The sequence below is a fragment of the Populus trichocarpa genome, chromosome 6 (genome assembly GCF_000002775.5).
Source record: "Populus trichocarpa isolate Nisqually-1 chromosome 6, P.trichocarpa_v4.1, whole genome shotgun sequence".
NCBI lineage: Eukaryota > Viridiplantae > Streptophyta > Magnoliopsida > Malpighiales > Salicaceae > Populus > Populus trichocarpa.
In genome coordinates this window covers 10,808,718-10,825,258 of record NC_037290.2, presented here as the reverse complement: position 1 = coordinate 10,825,258, position 16,541 = coordinate 10,808,718, and the positions used below count along the sequence as shown (strand labels likewise).

General features: G+C 32.9%; 1 protein-coding gene across 2 annotated transcripts; it reads right to left on the bottom strand.

Moving 5' to 3' along the window:
- Nucleotides 1-4,854: 4,854 nt before the first annotated feature.
- LOC18100238 (uncharacterized) lies at nt 4,855-12,557 on the bottom strand. Of its 2 annotated transcripts, XR_008059399.1 has the most exons (14): nt 12,398-12,557; nt 11,606-11,705; nt 11,364-11,491; nt 11,111-11,264; nt 10,862-10,971; nt 10,635-10,718; nt 10,519-10,567; nt 10,333-10,424; nt 10,048-10,186; nt 9,716-9,798; nt 8,294-9,594; nt 6,493-6,600; nt 5,464-6,407; nt 4,855-5,336 (listed from the first exon to the last, which is right to left on the bottom strand). XR_008059399.1 is itself a non-coding variant. In XM_052453551.1 (13 exons), exons 2-13 carry the CDS (start codon nt 11,696-11,698, stop codon nt 5,857-5,859), a joined length of 2,892 nt encoding a protein of 963 aa, XP_052309511.1. In that variant the 5' UTR covers nt 11,699-11,705; nt 12,398-12,557; the 3' UTR covers nt 5,363-5,856. The 2 variants fall into 2 exon arrangements, 1 of the variants encoding a protein (XP_052309511.1); XM_052453551.1 differs by lacking the exon at nt 4,855-5,336 and having other exon boundaries at nt 5,363-6,407.
- Between the last annotated feature and the right edge of the window lie 3,984 nt (nt 12,558-16,541).

Sequence of the window (16,541 nt, the reverse complement as noted above, 5' to 3'; positions counted from 1 at the left end):
GTTTGTTGAAGCGCAGAAGAAGGCTTTGTTAAGCATACACGAATAGAACTATATATATATATATATATATATATATATATATATATATATATATATATATATATATATATATATATCTTCCCTTTTATTGCAAGTTAATTTTGTACAACACACGTCATGCTCTAGTGAAATAACGATTTTCTATAGAAATCATAAACAGGTCATATATATGATTAGAGATATACATTTAATAATTTATGTTTTGGGTTTTACATATGCTCATAATTTTTGGTATAATTGAAATGGAGAAGACTTTTATTTTATTTTATTGAAAAGAATCAAAACTAGATAGTTACATATTCATTTTGATTTTCTTATATCATAAGGGAAATACAATTTTAGATTTAAATTTGAGAATTACTAACGATTTCAATTTATCATGAGTTTTGGCTTTTGTGACTTAAAATTCACATTTTTTTTCCTATAATTCAATTTGTGATGATTATACGTAGAAAGTTCATATTCTAAAGTCATCGATAAACAATTAGTTAGACAATACTTAACAAAGTTGCCATAAAATATATAGATTCTGAAATCAATACTGTAATTAAGCAAACATTTCTTTTGAATATTAGTTTCCAATTCTCATTCAACAACAAGTAAATCTATATGACATACAAAAAAAAATATTACAAGCAATGCATTTATCAAATTCAAAATGGGTTTAAATGCGGAAACGCTTTGATGTGATTAATTTTTCATAAGGATATTGAATAATTACAATTAAGTGATTCACCTAGGATAACATAGTCATGAAACTTTCACCAATGTACATGTATAGTTTTTTTACCATAATTCATCAACCTAATTACCATAAGGAACATATCGTGCCAATTATAGTGAAAAAGAGTTGGGAAGAGGTTGTTAATAATAGATTGCCAAGAGAAATATGTAAAAGAAATTTACATCGAAAATGATTACTTGTTGGTCCATTCTTAGTCCAAGTAAAGTCCATCTTGTTGTGATAGGAATGAATAAGAACACGTAAGTTTTAACCAACGTAATAAGGATACCCATTGTTGTTACAAAGACTCTACCTACTTTATTTATTTCAAAATCAAAAAACTATGAAACAAATATGTATGGAATAGAGATATTCCAACCACCCAGGTAAAGAACTATTACAAATAATAAAGAGACTAATAAGTTTAGATAGGAAGCAACATAAAATAAAGTAGATTTGATACTTGAATATTCAAGTTGATAACTTACTATTAATTCTCCTTTTATTTTTGGTAAATCAAAAGGTAATCTCTCAGATTCTGCTAAGGATGAAATGAGAAAAATGATAATTCTTATAGGATGATGCCACAAATTCTATCCCTAAAAACCATATTTTGATTATGCCATAACTACATCAACTGTCCTCGAACTATTAGATAATCATAATCAATGATGACATCATTGTCCCATAGCTATTACATATTCATACATGAGATTTTCACTTCATATGGCTCCTTGAAGGCCATAAATAAATCTAAGAGCCAAATCATATTATTTATCTCGATATATTTGAAGGATAGATATCCAAATCTAATCAGATACCTTCTAATTCTAAAGTTTGACTAATGTAATTTTATATATTATAATACTAAAATAAAGTACTTGATTGATTTCATCTTTTAGGAATTTGAATATTTCTTTCTTGAGCAATAACTTAAATCTTTCAATAAAATACTTCTTGTATAAATATCAATTGTACCTACAGTTAACAAGTCAAAAGTGTCCTCTAATTCCGAGTTAGTAATTCTAGTTCAAATTAGGACAATATAGGACCTGTAGCAAAGGGTTTTAGAAGCAAGCAAGCAACCTGGAAAGAGTAGATCAAAAATTTCATGATTGATAAAGGGGTGTATTAATGGTGTAAAAGTAAGTAAGTAAACATATCAAGTGTAGCAAGCAAACACATAAAGACACAATTAAATATCTCTTACTACTACCCTTTTTCTTTTTCTTTTTCTTTTTCTTTCTTTTTTCTAATTTGAATAAGTTAGAAAAGAGAAAGAATAAAAATGGGTTCAACCACAACCAAACATGAACCGAGTTCAAGTTTCAAGTGAATTTACTTATAAATTTACTTAAATTAAATTAAGAGAACAAAAGTGAAAATGTAGTTAGGGTAATAATATCATACAAGAAGTTGAAATAAAATAGAAAGACTATACTTCTATTATAATCTAAACTTGTAATGTAAATAGAATTTAAATAATTGTATTACTTATTTTTACTAGTGTTATATTGGTTGCAACAAGATCTTTTGTAATTTGATTTTGAGTTAATAACTTGTATTTTTTTTTTCTTCTTTGTTTCGACTAGGAAAATAGACAAGTTGAGTGAATAAAAATCAAAAGAAAATTCATGGTTAATGGTAAAGATGTTCGAATAAAGGTTATTTTAGAATATATCAGTTGTGTTTAAAACAATGTTAATAAGAAATCAATAGGCATTTCTAGATATATTACTCAAAAGAATAGACATAATAAGCCTAGTTGATTGGAGTCGAGAAAATTTTAACCTTGTTGTTACGAACATACAATTCATGGGGAGAAAAAGAAATAGATGAAGGGGTCGTTTGTTTTTGTGGCCCAACCACACTTCTAAAAAAATTTGAATCTTTTGGATGTGTTAATGTCAAAAATAAATTTTTAAAAATATAAAACTATTTTAATATATTTCCAAACGAAAACACTTTGAAAAGTAACTGCTACCACAATGTCAAACACTACTTAAATGAATCATTTGCATTTGAGTTTTACAAGGAAGATGAGAGATAATATATATATATATATATTTTACGTCTTCTATACGAAAATGTTCCATTTTCATAAGATCTTCTTGATTGTTCTTCAAAAGGTCCTATTGGATTTTTTAGGTAATTATAAATCTTTAGAGCCAATTCTTATTGTTCAATAAAAATATAATTCAATGCCATTTGTTTTTTTTTTTTTCTTATTTTGTCCAATCTATCATCTAAAGCAAAAAAAAGGTAAAGTAATCTTGTGCTTTGAAGTGATTTCAGATCTATCAAGTCTCATGATATTCTCCATCACTTAATCAATAGATTTCGCATTTGTTATTTCCATTATTGCTATACACAATCAAATCCCAGATTTATACCCGATTGGGTTCAAGTCGAGTTCAGGTAAACATTTTAGGTTCAGATTTAGGTGTGAATATTACAAAATCCAACCCATAAATATCATCCCTAGTTTCAATGGGTGACAAAATGCATTGGATGAAACGATTGCATTGCCAACGACAATCCATTGGATGAAAAGAGAAGCGAGCTGCTAGATGAAACGACTTGCCTCTATGCCTTACAATAAATGTTTTCTTTGTTCAATTACATTCACAGCCTTCAGTCCCATTACGGTGGCACACGGTACTTCAGTCTGGACCAAATTTATCTCATTGTAAAAATGAAAAAAAATAGAGGAAACGCTCGCGTTTTTAAATAAATAAATAAATATAAATTCAATTCGTTTATTCTAGTTGATTCAATAAATACAATTAATTTAATAATATAATTAAAAATCAGCAATAAATAAACCAAATTATATATATATATATATATACACTATTATCAACTTAAAAATATTTTAGAAAACATATAATATTTAATAACAAAATAAAAATTAAATAAAAATTAAAGAAAAAAAAATTAAAACTCAATTCTTAATAAATCAAATTAAAAAAAAACCAACTTCGATCAATCTACCAAATACATAACTTGATCATAAAACCAAAATAACCCGGTAGAAAACAAATTGAATAAAATAACAAAACTCAAATCGTAAACGACACAATGTAGAGCGAAACTAAAAAATAATCAACTTCAAAAAACAACAAAAAAAATAACTTTCAAAAAGGACCTATGAAAAAACAAAAATCAGCTCGAAACTTGTGACCTGAAAAATAAGAAGAAAACTAACCCTGTAAAAAACAAACCTAAAAAAAAATCATGAAGCTAAATCCATAATCAATAAAATAACAAGAATAAAATTTAAAAAAAAATCAATCAAAAAAATTAAAAACAAAATAAATATCCATAAAAAAAATCAAATCAAACATAAAAATAAAATGAAACAAAATATTAAGGAATGAAATTGAAAATAAAAAGATTAAAAAACAAATAACAAAAAAAATAGGAACAAATTTTATATATTAAATGACATCAAATTTTAAGGTACGAAATAAATAGCAATAAATTTAATACAAAGATCAGATGATCTAGGACACCTCTGTATTTTGCAAAAATGTTTCAGATGCATTTTTGCAAAAATGTATGCAACCAATTCTCTTCACATCATTAAAATCAAAGGTTCAGATTATCTGTTGGCTAAACATAAAGGTAGTCCCTGAAATATTAACAATTTATTATTATCATATTCCACCCAGTTCCTCTATCACTCACCAACATCAAACAGTCAACAATCTATCAAAAATCTGTTGTATTAGGAAGGACAATTTCAAAAGCAAACTTGGACTCTTATTTTGTTAGGAGGCAGATGGAAAAAACATGGACTTCCAAGTTAAAAAATTGGGATACAAGTAACAGATTTATATTACATAAAGGAGGCACAGTTGTGGATCTCATTGAGCTACACCCTAACCATATTTATTCGGTGTCTCTGTATATATTCTCATGTATCGACCAAAATAATTGCAAGAAAACCTAGCTATTTCTGTGGCAGAGAAGGTATATCAGAGGACAAGATCCCTTGGAAGCAACTCAAACATTGAAACCAAGTAAAGAAGTTGAAATGATATTATCAACTTATTGTCTCAAGATTGTAGGTCTCCGAGAAACAAAAAGACACTAAATAGGTTCATTTTCTTATTCCATTTCAAATCAGATGTATGCTTAACAAGCAATATTGACCAAAACATCAATTGGCTACATTACAGATCCAGAAACAAGCTCGAAAATGTTGTCTTGTACCCCCCCCCATAATGCAAGGACAAATAGATTCACTGGCACAACTCATTATGGGAGGAGAAAGAAACGGGAGACAAACAATAGTTTAAACTCTGTTTTCATTCATATAAGGCAACATTAAAAAAAGGAAGGAAAGAAACGAAGACCTTCATTTTTCTATTATCTATAGGAAGCCTCAGTTTTCCATTTGAACTCTAGCTTTGGGCCTATTTGTTAAGATGATGAACATATCTGAATTAGGTGCAACTACCAAATACCTTCTTTATTCATGTAAGACGTGAGTACGACAGATTCACTCCAAGTCTAAAAAACTGCCAAAATGTGCATTGTTAAAACCAGTGTTCTTTTCCCAGCTAACCTGCAAATAGAAAGACAAGTAGGGCATGAACAAATAATTATTCGATGTATATTGATTTTTTGAATCCACAAAGAAACAACAAGGGAAATTGAATTCACAAGCACACAAGAAGACTTTTGCCATTCACCTCTTCATGTGGATAAAAAGATGTCAATAATGATGCATGATGAACATGAATCTGGATTAAATGGAATAACCATTCAACTCAGATGTACCACAGAGAGTGAAGCCAAGAGCAATCCCAGTCACTCGAGGCATAGGAATCCCTTGCAGCCCACACTGAATTCTGCCATGACAATAAACTGCCTTTTCACTCGCTCCATTAGAAGATAGAAGTCCCTGGTCATGAGAGAGGCAAAGAATACACCTGACTAGGGTTTGCCAACAACCAATATGCACCAACACAAAGAAACTGAAACATATTCATCCAAGGGCACCTTAGAACGCACCAAATTAACCACTATGTTAAGTTCATCAGCCTATTCAAGCATAAAGGAGTAATTCCAATCCCCAGCAGAAATCACATTGCAAATCCTCGGTTGTATAGATTGCTGGAACCAGACATCTGATACTTCAAATCCTCATAACTAGGAACAAATTTGCTAAATCCCATCCCTCCATTTCCTAGGAATTCTGGCATACAAGGATCACTAACATTTTTTACCTCATTCCAACCACCCAAACTGCCATTTGAGATGTGCACATTTCTAAGCTGTTGAGCCGTCAACTGTGTAAATGATGAAGGTTTGTTGGGCGGGGATTGACCCAGAAGCACAGGTGAAATGGAGTAAGTATCATCTGGGGGAGAGAATCTATTCCTGAAGCGATCTGATAACCTCATGTTCTGCTGTGCAGAAATTGATTGCCGCATCAGCATCTGAAGCTCTGAATCATGATCAAAAGGACTAAAATGAGGAGATAATGCTGGCTTTGCATCAAAGCCAGGATTATTCAGCCTTGCTGACAGAAATCCTTTGCCAACTTCCATTATTGCAGGATCAATGAATTCAACATCCCCAGAGATGCCAATGTTCCGAGATAGTGGTGCAGAGTTTTGTAGAAAATGATTTGCTGGAGAATAAAAAAATATATATTAAAATTCATTGAAGAGAAAGACAACAAAAAGGCAAACCATCATAAATTATAAATCACAAACCAGAATGGTCAAAATCATAGTGCATTGCCCCATGAGTAGGAAAGCCTGGAGGTACAACTCTACTTGGCACTGAGAATCCTGGTGGGGGAGAAGTGGAAGTTTTGGAAACTGTTCATGGCATTGCAGCAAAAAATAAATAAATAAGTACAGAGAGTAGTTCCAAAGCTTCAAAAGAATGGCAAAGAATAAATTTTAAATTCAAGGAAATTCACAGTTCAAAATCTTCCTGAGATAGTTTTCTTTTTTTATCAAAATCTTCCTAAGTTGAGGCTTGGCATAACTGACAGTACAAGCTATGAGGATTCAAGCATTTTAGTATTCCCAAATATAACTAAAAACTGGACAAGAATCTTTCTAGATAACCCTTCACCCAACATGTGAACAAAAACTAAAATAACTGCACCGATGATATGACTAAGCACCACGACCCCTGTGACTTTCTCAACTCTGGCTCTGACTTTCTAAAGAGCAATGGAATTTCTTGTTCTATCTAAAAGGCATCATTATCACATGTCAAGATTTTACCTTCAATAGCCCATCTCTAAAATTTATCAATATTTCAAATTCTGAAAAAGAAACTAACACACTCCATCCCTCCCGAGATTGATACCAAGCAAGCATAAAATAAAAGATTTGATTAATAAGGGAGCAAGATAGAGAAATAAAATTTGAAGGCATTTTCTTTCATAGAATACCCTCAGCATGTAAGCAGGAAGCCGCCGTATCATGTCACCCCAATGACCATCCGGTCATAACTATAAAGCAACTTAAAATATCAGTAGTTACTTTAATCTGTTATTTAGAAAGATGACCTCCTTAGGACCAGAGCCTAGAAACCATCTCCATGTTTCTTCTAAATAACAGGCATGCTTCCCACAGTGGTATGAATTAAAAAGGAAACCATCCCTAATAAAGGCTGCAGCCCTTTCCACAACACCCAAGAATACCTAGATAGCAATATCTGCCTCCCAACTTCAAAGAGTTAATATTCCAAAAGACAATCTATCCCTTCATAAAGAGTTAGTTTGTTGTTCTGAAACCTAAAGCCACCTTACACGTTTGGGAGGTACCAAGGCCCCGCCAAACATTCCAGTTCTCTACATGTCCCTGTTGCAGGGATATAGCTATAGCCTAACTGGCAGCAACACCTTTCCAAAAAAGAACAGCTCAAGTTTAAATCCTTCTTCCCCAAACTATTGAATAACACCCCCACCCCCTGGAAAAAAAAAAGACACATTCTCCAATAAACAGGAGATGAATCATTCAGATCTAAGAAAGGAATGGCATTCCCCATGATTCAAGGAAATAAATTAAAAACACATTTGTTGAGATAGGAATAATGCTGAGTTTTTTACTGAATCTCTTACTGGATAGTGTAGCCTGAGTGAATGACACGATATTAATTTTAAACATATTCCCTTACTGATAGTACCCTATGCCATTGCTTTAGCAAGAACTGCCAATATGAAAACAGCACATAATTTAGTTGGGAGTATCCCTGGCATTACTCTTTATCATAGATAGTTTTCTGAACTCAGAGCATTATTCACAAATACATAAAGGATTGTATCATGCATCATCATATCATACATAGAAAAAAAAACAAATGGATTTCCCGTAATACAAGACAATGACCATAATATGTTTGGCAAAATTTAACAAAAATATGCATGAGGGCCATAGCAAGACAGCAATGGTACTACAATGGCAAACCATAATACATCCAGTGACATGAAAAGAACAGCTTCAGAAGAAAATAGGAAGATGCATCATGCATTGTATCAAAATAGACGGCACTCACCAGAAAAACTAGATGTAAAAGGATGCTTGCTGAGGAAACCATTTGATTCCACGGAACTAATATTTGAAGAGATGCCACGATAATTGTCCATCCAAGGATCCTTGTTTTCAATAATATAATTTGAGGAAGAAGATTTATTTGTTGCATTTTCAAGTGAATGCTCAAAATTAGACAAATGATTAGAGAAACCATCCTGCCTGGCAAATGAGAACCTTGATTGACTACTCTCCTGTGCTTTTCGCATGCATGGTATTTTGCGGCAACTTTGTTGTTTATCATTATCAGCCAGCAACTTGACAAAACTCTGAGGTGATGTCAACGAATCTTCCCATACACCAGAATCAATGGATAGAATATTTGAGATAATGCTGCTCTCATCTGTATCTAGATCAAGTTTATAGTCAATACTAGCTACATTACTACCATGTTCTTCCAAGCACTTCCCCGGTCCTACCTCTGACAAGACACTAGAATAGTTAGAAGACCTATCCCACTCAAAAAGGCCATTAGCTTGCCTGTCATGCAACCCTTTAGACAAAACAGTGTTGCCAGATCTGAATGGAAAAGCAACCTCATCATGCTTAGCAGGAACAATGCTTGGATGTACATCAATAGTGCTTTGACAATTCTCGCCTTGCTGCCAGGAATGATAGGTTGACTGCTCCAAATACTGTTTTGGAGAAAGTAAAGATGAAATGGGTGGTTCATGATGGATGCTTCCAAAGCCCTGGACTTCCCGATCATCAAAACATAGTAAATCCTCAACAATTGCACATTCTCTCAGTGTTGGCGAGGATGAAGAATTACTAGGTGGCTCGCTCACAAAAGGTTGTGAGCCTTGACTTTTGGGCAGTTTATGATTAGAAATTGAAATATCTGGAGTAACAGGTTCACGGTACTCATCCTTAAGGTGATCATCAATGCTAATTGATGATAATCCAGAGCATAGTCCCTGCAAGTTCCCATCTGCATGAAAATTTTCATCTTCATCCAGACCAGTAAAATAGGACAGTTTAGTGATTTTTGAAGGGCTAGTTCCAGCTGGTGGTTCATCAGTATCACTAGCACTGTCCTGAGATGCTGGAGGACAAGGAAAATGGTCAATCAATGTTAGATTGGCAGGATGCACTTCACAGCTTCCTTCAGGTATGGTTCTTTTTATATCACCAGAACTTTTGGTGATCACAACTTCTGGCGCAAGACCATGGTCCCCATGTGATGTCTCAGGTTTATGATTGGGAGTTCCACCTGATGATGACAAACTTGTAACTGGTGGCAAACTGCCAGCGACACGCGTAACCCTGAAAAAGCCAATAAATAGAATATAATAAAATTCTGATGCCACATACCATAAGATAAAAGTCAGCATGCCACATATCATAAGATGAAATTCAGGATGTCATATAACAACAGATCTCATACCATGAAGATGCCCCGTGAAGTGTATTGGATCTTCCAGCACCACTATCCGCACATGACCCGCTATCCCAGTTCACAATATTTTGCTGGAAAGCAACAGTCAGGGTATTTCAAATAGTAAGAGCACTGCATGATTAATAAACAATAACACTACTTTTGTAGATTTGTTCATTTTAACTTTACTGAACTGGAGATCATTCCATATTTTTACCTTATAATGATTACATCAGATTATATAATTTAATGATCAGTCCTTCAAGAATACAGTCCCCAAATGCATCACCAGAAATAACCATTTTTTTTCTGATAAGGCAAAATATAACATGGAGGCTTACATTTGAAGAAGCATTGGCATCAAGTTTGGCCGTGGATGATATGTTCCTATTGGTGGATTCATCTGCTGAGGGTGGCAAAACATTTCCTGAACGCCGATGCAAATTATTTGTAGCACCAACAATTTGTTGTACTCTACTCCTTTAAAACAATAATAAGATAATTTAAGAACAATACAGGTATAATGAATAGCAAAAAGACCTGGAATATTAGGCAAGTCTTCTTAAGCAAAGTAATTTAATGTAAGAGAGATGAAAACTGGAAAATGGTGGAGACCAGATAATAACCTTGTAAAGGCTGAAACTAAATCATCTTTTGTAAAACTATCTTCCTCAGAGCCAAAATCATGCAAATATAAACAGTCCGGAATGCTGCAAGGCTGGAACAACAGAAGTATTAGCAGAGGGGTAGCAGAGAAAGCTCAGTGCTTGGTATGCAGACTTGTAAAAGATGAATAGTCTGCATGTTCTTACCGTATTTTTCAGCCATGCATGGCAGTATTTTGTTGTTCCAAAACATGCCCTGTATACAACTTTATTAATCAACAGATTGTCAACAAAAAAGTAACACAGAGGAACGATCATCTTACCTCAAGGATCTACCTTCTAAGACAAAACTGTGCACTGATTGAATACAACGAACTGCTTCATCCTCTTTTGCATATGTTATATACCTAACAAGTGAAAAAAGGTACCACGTTAACACTATAAAACATCAAATGACTACAGTATGACAGAATCCCTAATTAGGATTCAAGTTTCAGCCCACTGTAGGGGGGAGAGAACATTTGACAAAAAAAATGGAAAGTGAACATACACACAACAACTGTTGTTTGCAGCATGTTGAATTGCCCCTGTTGCGGTTCGAGATATAGACACCTTCAGAACCTTTCCATATTGGCCAAAGTACTCTTTTCGCTGAAGAAGCTGATAGAAACAAAAAAAAATCCACCTCAGACTCCAGAAAAATATAAAGAAGTGTAAGCAGATGCAAGAATTACTACAGCAGGATTGCATCTACATAGAAGCTGTGATGAGATGCACAAAGATACACAAAAATACTCACGGATTCATCTGCAAGATTAAGAGGTAATCCAATTATATACACTAGATTCCTTTGAATGACTCTAACATTGCTTAGATGCATCCTTCCATCAGATGTTTTTGGCTTCACCTTATGGGACTTCAGTTTTCTCTCTGAATGCATTTCAGCTACTAGCCTACATAGCAAAGAGTGCATGGTGAATTGTGGACATCAACAACTCATCAAATAGTATTTGTACAATAGAAAGGAACCGCACAGTGAGCATGATTATAACCTTTCACAATTTGCTGCCATCCCCACAATTTTTTCTTTGTCATAAGGTGTACGACACGCTGGGCAGCGACCCTCGGAGTTATCCTTGTCGGCCATTTCCATAATGTGATTCCAGCACCAAACACAGACCTGTGACAATAAGAGAGAAGAAAACAAATGTGAACATAATATAATAGAGATGTGGAGAAGCCAACAGTCTTTTTGCACAGAAAATAATATACAAGTAAGGCTCATAGCTTAAACCTCATAACCACATTTGCATGGTTTCAATTGCTGATCAGTCAAATCCATCTCCTCAGCACACAATGGGCATGTCTTGTCTCCCTTGTCACTCATGATTGCCCTGGAGAATATTCAAGCAACATTAGACATATCTTCATATAACATAATTTAAAAATAATTCGGCCAATGCCAAGATTTCCTAACACCCATAAAAAAAAAAAAAAAAAGAATCCACCCAATTCTACCAATTATCTCAGTTTAGACTAGTTAAAACAACTAAAAATAGCGTCTACACTCAAACAATAAACATAACACACCCAAGTTTCATAACAACACAAAAGGTCAAAAATGTCAATTTTTTTCAATTTCTCAGCAACCAGACAGAGTATTATCAAGTAAATATTCATAAATTCTATTAAATCTAATCATGCAACTGATGAAAAAAAACACTTCCTGTTCACTAACCAACAAAGTCAACAACAACAAGAAGAAATACACAAAAATCAACAAAGCAATTGAAAAAAAAAAATCCAAACTAACCAATCTAAGAGAAATCATACATTTGTACATCCAAACCCGATTCAGGATCCGAAAAATCAGAATTCAATTTCCAATCAAGATGTGTTAAACAAGAGACGGATTTTTCAATTTTTAGATGGTAACTTTCTTTCTAGGTTTAACGATCTAGGTTATTATTGTTATTATTATTATTCCAAAAAAAAAAAGTTTCGATCTTAAATTAGTTAAGGTCAGCCAAAGTAATAAATAGAATAAAAGAGAGATTTCTTTTTCTTCCTGAAGAGAGAGACTTACAGTGAGGAAGAGAAAAAAGCAGAAGAGGAGGGGGAGGAATCTCTGAGCTTTGAGCTTGTGTGTGAGAGAAAGAGAAGGCGACCTCTGGATAAAAGTGAAAGCCACAAACAAGTGAGCGTGTTTACTAGTGGGTGTGTCCGTGTTTTATTTTTTATTTTTATTAATAATGATTTTTGGATGGACGGATGGGATGGGATGGGATGGGATGGGATGGGATGGGATGGTGGGGATGGTTGTGGGTGGGATGGGATGGGATGGCATTGCTGTTGTTTGTCGTTGATGGATGGATAGATGATTGCTTGTTTTTGCGTTTGTGCTTGTGTGCTTTGAGTTTGCTTACCTGTCATTAACGTAATTGCTGCTCCTCTTCGTGACCTTGGGGTTGATTGGCGCTGGGTTCAACCCTAGTTTTGTAAATTTTAAAACAAATTACCTTTATTTTTAATTTATTTTTTATTATTTTTATTAAAAATAATTTTTAAAAATAAAAATATATAATTTTTATGTATTTTTAAATAAAAAATATTTTAAAAATTATCTTAAAAAAAATTGAAATTTTTTCTTTCAAGATCGAGATTTAAGCTATTTGAATTACATTCTAGTCGGTTTAATTAAAGAATGATCAAATTTAACATTTTAAAAACATTGCACCAATGATCAAAAAAAATTTAAAAAAAATTTATTAAAAAAATTAACCGGGCTCAATCTTTCATGCAAACCAATAAATATTATTTTTATGAATTTAAATAGTACAATAACTATATTTTGCTCTTCTAAAAAATTCAATGAATTATTTATTATGATTAATATGATCATTTAACAAGGGTTAATTATCATTTTCAGATTGATAAGGGATAAATCAGTCTTTTATATTTTTTAAAACACAATCAAATGATTAAATTACACTTTTGAGTTTTTAGATCAATTAAAATGTATTTTGTTGTTAGAGATTGGATATTAAAAAAATATATATATATATATATATATATATATATAGACACACATACAGGGTTTAAAATCTTGAATCCTAATTTTATGATCACAAGAGTCGGGTCTAATGACCAAGACTATTGTTGACAGGCAACACATCATTAAAAAAAACTAAAAAGGACTTAAGGTTTTATTGCAGTGGTATTTTTGGACTTTTGCATGGGATATATTTGGTTTTATAGAATTAGTGAGGGATATGTATGCCTTTTACTCTATTTGTTACAGAGTGTAAAGTCCTGGATACTTTTGGAAGCAAAATTTCTGTTTGCTTTTGGATATAGGCTTTTTCGGTTTTTCCTTCTCTCGAGTACAATGAGATTATCAACATAACATTGGGTTTTAAAACAAATGCTTTTGTTTTTAGGGGTATTTGTGTTTTTTAGACTCCAGTTTTTTTGTAAATTTCGTGTAGGGTTAAGGGTGTTTTGGTATATATAAAAAAACAAAATAAAAAGTTGTTGGGGCGTGATAAGAACACACCAAAGTGTGGAGTTTGTCTGTGCTATTTGAACGGCGCATGACACCTTCTCCAATATCCAAAAATACCCAACTACCGTCTCAGATGGGCCTGTTCATGGTTCGGTTCGGTTCGGTTTGAACCATAAAAACTAACCGAACCGAGCAACTTGTATTTTTTAAAATTCAAACCAAATCGAATTCTGGTTCGGTTCGGTTCAGTTAAATTCGGTTTTTTGGCTTAAAAACTGGGAAACCTAATCATGGATGTGGTAATGGACCAGCATGCTTTCATGAACAGAGAATCCAAGGCTTTTGAAGTTTCCCTCTCCACATGCTTCCTTTTTCCCCTTGGTTTCCCTTTCCTCTATCGTCCCTTTCGGTCCGATTTGGCTTTTCATCATCCGCCTCTCTGCTCAATAATGGTTTCTTTTTTTAGTGGCTCCTTTTGATTTGCTTGTAGTCAACACAGTAAAATCCATGTCTTGAGGATGGAAGCACTGTCAAAGATGATGAGCAGTGTCAAAGATGGATAAACTTTACCTTGCCATTCCTCCCTCTCTTTCTGCTGCAAGTGAAGAGAGAAGTCAAGAGTTTTTGTTTGGTTGTAAGTATACTAGATGGATGCGGAGACATGGGTTAATGACTTATTGTTCGGCTAGAGAAGAGACAGATGCAAGGGACAGAAATGCAGGGTGGATGAAAATTAAAAGGGAAAGAAGGCGATAAATTGTCTCTGGTGTGGGCGGCGACTTTTCATGTAATGTTATCAATTAGGGTTAGGTTTACTGTATTATTTATAGGTTGTTTATTAACTTTATTTTATGGGTGGACCGGTTCGGTTCACCGGTTTCAATGATAAAACCGAAACCGAACCGAACCGGCAAGCTTTTATGGTTTTAAAAATCGATTTAATCGGTTTTCCATCTCGGTTCGGTTTTCTCGATTAATTTTCCATCGATTTTCTCGGTTAATCGGTTTTTTTGAACACCCCTAGTCTCAGGCGAAGCATCGTGGGGCGACATGTTTTGTCCTAAAGGCCGCCTTTAAGCGACGACTAGATTTCTTCAGCTCTACCATCTTTTCTCTCTCCTCCAAAGTTCAAAAATACCCTAAACTTTTGTATTATTTTAATTGCGGTCCTCATAGTTTTTATTGTTCTGTATTTGCTTTGAATTCTTTTTATGATTTATTTATTTTTTTAATTTCATCATTTATCATTGTATTTTATTTTATTTTTATGTTGGATTTGGTTCTCTTTCTTTCCATTGATATTTATTTTGTTTTTCACCCTTCTTCTAATTGATTTTCTTTTCAATTTCATACCTTATTTTTGTTTTTTTTTTTTAAATTAAGCACCATTATTTTCATTTATTTTCTTAATTGAATTTTTTTCCAGATTCATCCCTCATTGTTTGATTTTATTTGATTTTAATACCAAATTGATCATTATTTTTTCAATCCTGGTTTTTAAACCCAACCCAAAGGTCGATCCCGGGTAAGTCCTGGGTCACAAATCAAATGGGTTGGTCAAGGTTACCCAGATCAACTTGTTCTAAAAAAATATTCAACGGGTTTTAATTTTTTTTTACAGGGAAGTTGCGTCCTTATTTTTTTAATTACAGTTTTTAAACTCGACTCGGAGGTCGACCCCGGGCAAGTCCTGGGTCACGGGTTGGGTGAGTTGGCTAGGGTTACCCGGGCAACTAATTTTTTTATTTTACAAATATGTAAAAATGACATTATTTTGGTGAAAATTTTAAAAAGAAAAATAATCAATGGGTTTTAAATATGACTTTTAAAATAAATTAAAAAGAATTTAACAAAAAAATTGGGTCCCATTCTTTTGATCATGGTTTTTAGACCCGGCCCAAGAGTTGACCCAAAGCAACTCCTAGGTCATAGGTCGAGTAAGTTGACCAGGATTACATGGATCGACTAATTTTTTTATTCTACAAGAATGTAAAAATTATATATTATTTTATAAGGATTTAGCAAATAAAATCAACGAGTTTTGAAAAACATTAACAAAAAAAACTAGTCACAATTCCTTTGATCATGGTTTTTAATTATTTTTTTTGTTTTATCCCTTAACATTTAATTTATTTAGGATTTTGCTTCGTAATTTTTTCAAGTTTGTCTTCTATAATATGATGCCGGCCTCATAACCAAAGTTACAAGTTTATAAGGTTAGCTTTAGTTGACTCCTATTTTTTGAAATTATGTTTTCCAACATTTGGTTGGTTACAAATTAGTCTTTATTATTTTTTTCACGTTCTTTTCTTTGAAGTTATTCCCATCTCATGTCTCGAGTAACAAATTTGATAGGTTAACTCGAATCTTTTTCTGTTGTTATTTTTTATATATATCCTAGATGTCAATTTTTTAATAATTCAGTTTATTTGCTGTCATTACTTTTTTAAGTATTATTAGATTAGCCGAGGTTATTAAACTCAGTCAACTCAGTGAACCAATTCTATGATTTTTTTAAAATCCCAAGTTTTGTATGGAGTTTTTTTTTTCACGTTCGGAAAAAAATTGTCAGGCCCACAGTATAACATGGATCATCTATCTAGTTCATTATCTATATATATAAAAAAATCCTTTGGCTCTAAAGCTAAAGCATGTGAGGTTGCACTTTACACTCACTTGTTTCCCTTGGCCCTCATTCTTTTTTTATATATCTTCAAATAAATTC